Here is an 8,095-nt window from a genome sequence, read left to right as displayed (position 1 = left end):
CAGCAGCACTGCACTGTTATTTCTGCTCTCACTACAGCAGAGGCCTTTGCATGGGGGCTCAAGTGCAGAGGGCAAAAAATGAAACTCTGGCATCAGAGGTTTGGGAATGAGAAGAGGCTGGAACCTCTGAGCTTGAGCAAAACCACCCTGAGACGGCACAAACGCTGCAGATCCAACTGATCCTGGGAGCTTTCTTCCTCTCGTCAGCTCCCCACATCCTTCTGGCACAGATTCCTCTCAGCTGCTCATTTTTATTTCAGCTGTCTTCCCTTGTGCTCTTTGTAAAGTGTCCAGTTCCACAGATTTCACCACATTTTCACCACCAAAGGTGACTGAAATAAGCCCTCTCAGGTTTCAGTATAACACAGCAGGGCTACACCTCTGCTGAACACGTGTGTGCTCAAGGCATTCAGGGAAATCATTGCAATCATCTTCATTATGAGCCCTATTATTGTACTACACAGCAAAACTAATTAAATAAAGAAAGCTGACATGAAAAAAAATCATTAAAAGCTTGAGTTTGTTTGAGATTGTACCAGCCTGACTTGCATTTCAGGATAGATGGAGCCAGGCAATGATCCAGAGGACATACAAACATTGCACCCATCTGGGAAACTGTGAGGATCAACCAAAACCCAACTCCAGGTTTCAGTGGATTATTCCCACCCACAGAGGTCCTGTGTGCCTGGCACTCTCATGACTGCATCCTTCATCACCCAGACTGCAGGGAAATCCTGGGCCAGGATGCTGTGATGGTCTTGTAAGAACCTGGTGCTGGAAACCAGCAACCCCAAATTACTGATCCTGCTGTGAAGTTTTGCTGGGTGGCTTTGCACAGATTTCTCAGTTTCCTTGGGACACACTTATCCCAGCTGGCTGCATGAGAAAATTGTTGCCATGTACATTAACAGCAGACTGTGGAATACACAGATTATCTAGAGCTGTAAATGCAATATGGACAAAACACATACATGGATTGAATACATCAGCCTTGCATTATTATTGTCAGGAAGTGTCTGGTCTGCAGATCAGATTAAAATCTTTTTGATTTTAGTAAGATGTACTGACACTGTAACACGACCCTTGCTGTAAGGACTGCAATTTGTTATAGCTAAAAATGTACACACTTCATGAATAGCTGCAATACAGAGAATTGTAGGATCAAAGAAGCATTTGGACTGAAAAAGCCCTCCCAGACCATCAAATCCAACCATTCCCCTGGCACTGCCAAGGCCACCACCAACCTGTCTCTACATGTCACATCCACGTGGCTTTTAAATCCCTCCATATGGGAAAATAATTTATATAGCTCTCTATAAATAAAAAAAAATATATTGTTATGTTCTTTGTAACATTTCACATTAAATTTAATTGCAGTTTAAAATGAAGAATTCCCATACCTGTGGAGTAAATCCATTAAACCTGCTGATGTTATCCAGGGCTAATATTGACTGAAATCTGCTTTCTCAATTGGAGACAAAAATGTTCAGAGTAAGAGGAAAGCACTGGGTGACAACAGACTTAAAGCAGTGCAATGTTTCTTTCCTGGTAAAACTATGCTTATTCCATTACAACAGATTTATTTTTTTTTTTCATTAAAACCTTTGCCTCAAGATCTGACCTGAGGGCTAGCTGTGCTAGCCCATGGCTACCACCAGGATGACACTCTTTTTTTTGTCTTGGAATTCACCCTGCTCCCTAAACCACAGCAGCTGCTGCTGGCCCAACCCACCTACCACAACCTTTCCCACAAGTTCTGTCACTGTTTTTCCTCACTCTCTTTTCCCAACACTTATGTGCCAGAAACAAATCCACTTCCCATTTTTATGCAGTTTGCTTTTGCTAATGAAATCAATAGCTGGTCCTCAGGGAATTCAGAACAAATGCAATTGTAACAGTTAAAGTGGATAACCACGTTAAAAGGATGCATTTCACTGTTACCAAACACTCCAGAGCTCTCCTGGCAGCACAGCAACCCTCAGGGAACTCTGTGCCAAACAAAGTTTGGTCCCCAACTCAAGATGCAAAGTCTGTGTCAAACATGTTTCCCCTAAAATCTTTTGTGCAACAATGGATGAATAAATCATGCAAACAGGATGATATAAAAATGACAACTCCATGCTCTAAGACTACTTTCACTTTGTGACTTAAAGTGTTTATCTTGGACTTGAGTGTTCCCAAACGTACTGCTTCCATTGTTCAACCAATATTTCCCACTGACTTGCAGACCTTCTATTTGCTCAGAAATTCTCATTTCTTTGAAGTCCACTCCAGCAATTCCCAACCTCCATGTTTAACCTTGTATTTCTTCTTGGAAGGTTTCTTTATTAATGAAGAAGAAACCCAGTGCAGGTTGAAGAAGGGTGGGTAATGCTCAGGGGAAGATACTCTGCTGCCTCGTAGGTGGCATAAGAAAGGTGCCATTTGGGAATTCAGTCAGCAGGGAGATAAACACTGTCATCATGAAACATTAAATAAAACATGAAAACCCACAGAGACACTGAAGAGAAAAAGATGCATCATGTTTACAGCCAAATCACACTGATACATTGCACAGCATACTCCTAAAAATAGCAGATTTATCTATTTGGAGCTGGATCTTGGGCATCTAAACTGGAAACAGGAGGACTTTATTGTTAACCATATTTGCAGAAGGGGGAGAAGGGGAAGAGAGTTTCTCTGAAGATACACACTGTGGTGCCACTCACAACAAACCTCTTTGTTTTTCACTCTGCTCTGCCAAGGACAGCAACAGCTCAGTTTAGAGGAGTACAAAATGCTGCTTTTTGCATGGCACACATCAGTCAGTCTGTGGGTAACAAAGAGCTGGCAGCTTCTCAATCACACTGCCAGCTTCCAACACTACCAGTAAAAAAATAAATCACTGTGTCTTGTGGCAGGTGTTAACCCCAGTACTACAACTTACAAGAGAAAGAATAATCTCTCATGCCAATCTTTTTGCCTCTGACAAAAACCAGGAGAGGATAAAAAATTTACAAAACAAAAGAGAAAAGTTTATTAATGCTTAAGACAAGATGTCTTGAATTAAAGGCACTTTTAATAATTTTACCTCTGCCTACGTAAACTGCATTGCAAAATGGCAGCATGAAAAGAGAGAAACATAAATTGTTGTATTATTCCATGTTGCTGGAGTTAATGTTCTACCCTTTAAAAGCTTTTAAAGCATTTTTGAGCCAAACAGACAATTTTTTTGGTATCATATCCTTACTGAGAAGAACTACAAAACATAACATGCAACCCACAATAAGTCACCAATTAGTGTTTTCAGATCTGAAATACTTCCCAACTTTAATCACAAGAACAGTTTATCTGCATTTGCTGCTTTATTAATGTCATGCAACTTCTTTATTTCTACTTCAATGAGATCAGAGAAGAGATCTGTGTACTTTTCCTTAGGATTCTTACAAGCTGGGAAGTAATCAATCAGCCATAAATGAAAACTGGACATTTGTTCAAGTATTGTTCGTTCTAAAATCAGACTTCTCTTTTTGTCTTTGTAGGCAGATTTCATCATAAATTTGCTTCCTAAACCTCAGCATGTCTTCCACATCTTTGTAGGTGAGCATTTCTTCAACAGATAGAAGTTGAAAGCCACTCAGTTTGAAAGCTGACTTGTGCTGCACAGCATTCAGCATGTTCAGTGATATCCTAACTGATTCACTTAGAGTAGAACAAACAGGGAAAATCCTTGCAGTCCACAGCCCCAAAGATGTGTCCCCACTGGAGAAGAGCTGCTCTGAAGCCTCTATGCTCCAGAGGTCAAGGCACTCTGGGAAGCTGGCTCCAAAAAACTGGAGGGAGCGAATATCCGACAGCAATTTCACACTCCTCTTCAAGTCATCACCTACACCGAACGCCATGGTGACATACTCCACTCGGTCAGTAACTTTCACACTCACTGAACTCAGGAAGCAGTTTGAGGGTATGTCTACACTGAAATGTATGCAGGACCCACTAACAATGCTGCCCTTCCCTACCGAGACCTCGGGCCCAATTCTGGAGTACTCAATGACAGAGCCAGGCCCTATCACACACCCGGGCTCAAGGATGCTCTGGATGATGCTCAGCTGATCCAAGCTCTTGGCTGTGTCAGGGAAGATGCTGAAAGCCACAGGCTGCAAGTCAAGCTCAAATCTCAGTTTGCTCTCATCAGTAAAATGGAACAAATACTCCTGAGTAGTCCCGATGTGATAGAACTGGGAGTTGTTGAGGACTATGACATTCAGGGCGGTGCCTTGCAGGAGGGAGTACAGCTGCTGCCGCACTCCCACCAACCCTGAGTCCTCCTTGGAGACATTACTTGTGTTTTTGGTGTAATCTGGAGTGGCTCCAGGCCCCAGGGCCTGCAGAAAGTCACCATATGCATCTATTTCACAGCAAAGAGTGCCCATCTGCTTATAGAACAGCAGCAGCTGCTTGGCAGTGCTGTGGTCCATGTAGAACACGCTGTCCGTGTACACACACTCTGGGGCTGTGCCTGAGTCCCCACGGCTCCCAGGGGAGCTGAGCTGAGGGTGATCCCTCCTCACACACACTGCACCACTCTGCTGCATGGTCTCCATGTCAGGCTTGTGCAGGAAACGATAACATGATCCATACTCCACCCCTCCTGTTCCTGAAAAACTGGATGGATCTAACACAAACACCCCGTGCGTGGTCCCGACTGCCAGGTCTGAGGGGTGAGCCAGGGCAGTAAATCCAGGTTTATCAAAGGTGATGGTTTCTGTGGCTCCAGTGCTGTACAGCTCTATGTCATCTGAACACGTGATGAGGACTCCTGGCTTCATGTGACAGGGGAAGTCGATGTACATGGCCAGCTTCAGCTCCAGCATCTGATACACGGGATCGCCCAAAGGCACAGCTGTGAAGATCTTGCCCAGGGCACTTGCACTTGGCAAACGCTGGCTGTAACCACCTGGAAAAAGACTCTTCTAGTTACACAGAGACACTGAATGTAAGTCAGCAAAAAACTAAACCTAGGCATCTATTTCACAGATCCACAAAAGCATTAAAAACCTCTCAGCTTAGTCATACACCAAGCCCCAAAGCATATCTGACCTTATGTCCAAAACCCAGCCTCCCTCACATTTATTAAAACTGTGATTGATTTTGTTACCTGTTTGTTTTAGAGCTATCTGTCACTGAAGTGACAAAACAAGTACCTGCTTTTTGCTTGGAGGAGAATGCCCACATTCCTGATGGGAATTTTTTACCAGAGATGAGTCAAAAGGCAAAGATTTGGTGACACTTGTTATCACTTGCTTTCTTTCTCCTCTGCAGAACTGATGCTCCTCCACATCTGGAAGTGGCCTGACTCAGTGGATAAAGAAGGCAAGTATTCTGCCTGCCCAAGGTCCCCTGAGAGGGTTGTGTTCCTTAAATGGGTGTTTCGAGGCAGAAACTTAAATGACACCTGTGAATCTCATCTTTCTCACTGACTGAGCAACTTTACTGCTGAGAAGAAATGCTGAAGTGTATTTAACATCTTGTGAGCAGCAACCCAATTTCAAATGATCAGACAATTTGGTTACTTTTCTCAGGAAACTGTATTTTGGAACTCTAGCTTCTCTGCCATTTTATTATTTTAAGGAAGAAAAAAAGAAAAGGTATCCTTTTAGAACAAAATATATAAAACTGAATTTACCAGAATGGATTAGCAGCACAGTGAAGGAAGTCCACTGATCACCATACTGCTCTTCCAAGCACCGAAGAGCATGAAGAGTTGATCCACCATTTCCTAAAGAAAAAGTATTTTAGTATCTGTGAGCAGAGCTCCAGTAACACCTGTTCTGACAGGTGAGGTGTACTGGTGCCCAGCCAGAGAGATGGGATGGTCTTTCTGCCATATCATGGTTGATAAGATCAGGCACATCTTATCAGGTTGATAAGATGGGACAGTCCCTCTGGAAGTCTGTGCTCTCTGAGGGGATGGCATTCTCAGCAGACAGCTCCAGGGAAAACTCTGATTTCCCAGTCAGCTCTGCACAGCCCCACCATTTGAAGCATTTAATCAATTAAACAGGCCATAACTCAGCCACAAAAAACAGCTCCTGTAAGAAACAAGTCACATAAAAGCCTACTAATGGATTCAAGGCAGTGTTCAGAAGTACTTCTGACATTTACATTATGGAAATAAGGAAGATTTGGGATCTGAGGAAATGGTTTGGGATATGTTATGTGCTCCTACAACTTAAAACTGCCAGATTCCTCAGAATTACCCTCTGCATATTACTCTACACTGTTGATAATACTGAGATTACTTACTTTGTACATTAAAGCAAACAGGAATTAAGAATGACAGGATGGTATAAGAGCACTGAGACCAGTTTTACATCACCACTGAGTAGTGTACTAAAACATAATCACACTGTTTAAATAACCAGGTCAAGGTAAGCATGAATACATAACACACGAGTTAGTGTGTTCTATATCCACAGGACGCGCTCCGAGGAGCGATCCAGCTCATTCACCCGCACCACCACGGCCCCACGGAGCCCGCGGGGATGCGGAGCGGCCCGGCCGGCGCAGGGAGCTCCCCGCAGCCCCACGTACCGATCCTGGGCCCCGGCGGGTCGGCGCACACGAGGTACCGGACGTTCCTGGGCAGCTGCCCCCGCCGCAGCTTCTCCGCCAGCTGCTCCCGGAACGCGCCCGCCTGCGCCGCGTCCGCCGCCGTCAGCAGCACCACGTCCCACAGCTCGCCGGGCCGGGCGGCCGCGCCTGGGGGGAGCGCCCCGTCAGACCCCGGCCCCGTCAGACCCCGGCCCCGTCAGACCCCGGCACCCACGGCCCCGTCAGACCCCGGCCCGGCCCCGTCAGACCCCGGCACCCACGGCCCGGCTCCGTCAGACCCCGGCACCCACGGCCCGGCCCCGTCAGACCCCGGCCCCGTCAGACCCCGGCCCCGCTCAGACCCCGGCCCGGCTCCGCTCGGCCCCTCCGCCCAGCCCCGGCACCCACGGCCCGGCCCCAGGGGCCGCCCCAGCCCCGCCGCACCCGGCCCGGCCCCGGCACCCAGGGCCCGGCCCCGCGGGCCGCCCCAGCCCCGCCGCACCTCGCAGCGCTGCGAACCGCTCCAACCGCCGGCCCGTGTCCGCCCGCCGGGCCGCGCTGCGCCTCCCCATCGCCGGCGGGCCCGGAGCGCGGCCCGGAAGCGCCGGCGGGGCGGGGGCGGTGCGGAGCCCTCGGGGCGGCTCTGCCGGGCGGGGCCGGGGCCGAGCTCCGGGGCCGGGGCGGCTCTGCCGGGCTCCGCGGCCGCTCGGCCGGGCTCCGGGGCCGGGCTCCGCGGCCGCTCGGCCGGGCTCCGGACGGGCACGGCGCGGGGGCACCTCTGTGCACCGAGCGGGGCTGGAGAGGGGTGCCCGGTTTGTAAATGCGGAGAGGAACAAAGTCCGAACCGCGGCTGAGCCCGCCCGTCCCCGCCCTGCTGGGGCCTCCCCCGGCCGCGCTCGGAGCTGCGGAGCGGAGCGGAACCTACCGGGGCTCGCTGCAGCCTGCAGCGCCTCTGTTCCCTGCTAGCCACTTGCAGGAGGCTGAAGGCTTTTCCAGCCGAAGGTTTTTCCCTCTGCGGTTCCTTGCCTCAGATATTGCGGGTTTTGATCTGCGGGTTCCGTTTGTATTCGGAGTCTGTTGAGATTACAGATACCAAATGCAATCACAGGGAAATGAAAGAAGGCTTTGCCGTGATAAGATCTCATTATACACAAATCTTACAATAAAAAGTAGCTGTAAAAGCACAATAAGAGCTACCGAGGGAAAAAAAAAAAAAAAGAATTTATGAAGTTGAAAAAAATGTACGATAAATCCATAGTTTTTCGTGATTGTAAACCGCTGGCAGAGAAGATTAAAGTAAAATAGATAAATGGTTCACTGTGCTTTCTCAGTGTGAGGCTGTGATGCAGGTGATAACTCTCCTAATCAGAGCAATGCACACCACAAGGATCTGTTTGATCCTTCCTTGTGCTCTGCACTTACTCCAGTAAGGACGATGGTCTCTTCTGTTGGGACAAACCTCTGCTCCTTTGTACTGAGCTTTCCTTGCTGACAGCAACGCTGCTCAGCAGTCCTGGCTTTC

General features: G+C 48.0%; 1 protein-coding gene across 1 annotated transcript; it reads right to left on the bottom strand.

Annotated features, from left to right (window-relative positions):
* Positions 1 to 2,992: 2,992 nt before the first annotated feature.
* FPGT (fucose-1-phosphate guanylyltransferase) lies at positions 2,993 to 7,219 on the bottom strand. Its single transcript, XM_058842567.1, has 4 exons — positions 7,076 to 7,219; positions 6,574 to 6,741; positions 5,666 to 5,758; positions 2,993 to 4,936 (listed from the first exon to the last, which is right to left on the bottom strand). The coding sequence occupies exons 1-4, from the start codon at positions 7,143 to 7,145 to the stop codon at positions 3,474 to 3,476; spliced, it is 1,794 nt and encodes a 597-aa protein (XP_058698550.1). The 5' UTR covers positions 7,146 to 7,219; the 3' UTR covers positions 2,993 to 3,473.
* Between the last annotated feature and the right edge of the window lie 876 nt (positions 7,220 to 8,095).

The sequence above is a fragment of the Poecile atricapillus genome, chromosome 7 (assembly GCF_030490865.1).
Source record: "Poecile atricapillus isolate bPoeAtr1 chromosome 7, bPoeAtr1.hap1, whole genome shotgun sequence".
Lineage (NCBI taxonomy): Eukaryota > Metazoa > Chordata > Aves > Passeriformes > Paridae > Poecile > Poecile atricapillus.
This window is presented reverse-complemented; position numbering and strand designations above follow the sequence as displayed.

Bases quoted from the DNA above. Each gene is read 5' to 3' on its own strand.
- FPGT (XM_058842567.1), bottom strand. From the start codon at position 7,145: ATGGGGAGGCGCAGCGCGGCCCGGCGGGCGGACACGGGCCGGCGGTTG. The intron at 6,742-7,075 runs GTGCGGCGGGGC...CGCTCCCCCCAG, and splicing joins GCGGTTCGCAGCGCTGCGAG to GCGCGGCCGCCCGGCCCGGC. The intron at 4,937-5,665 runs GTAAATTCAGTT...GTCTTTTTCCAG, and splicing joins TGTGCTGCTAATCCATTCTG to GTGGTTACAGCCAGCGTTTG.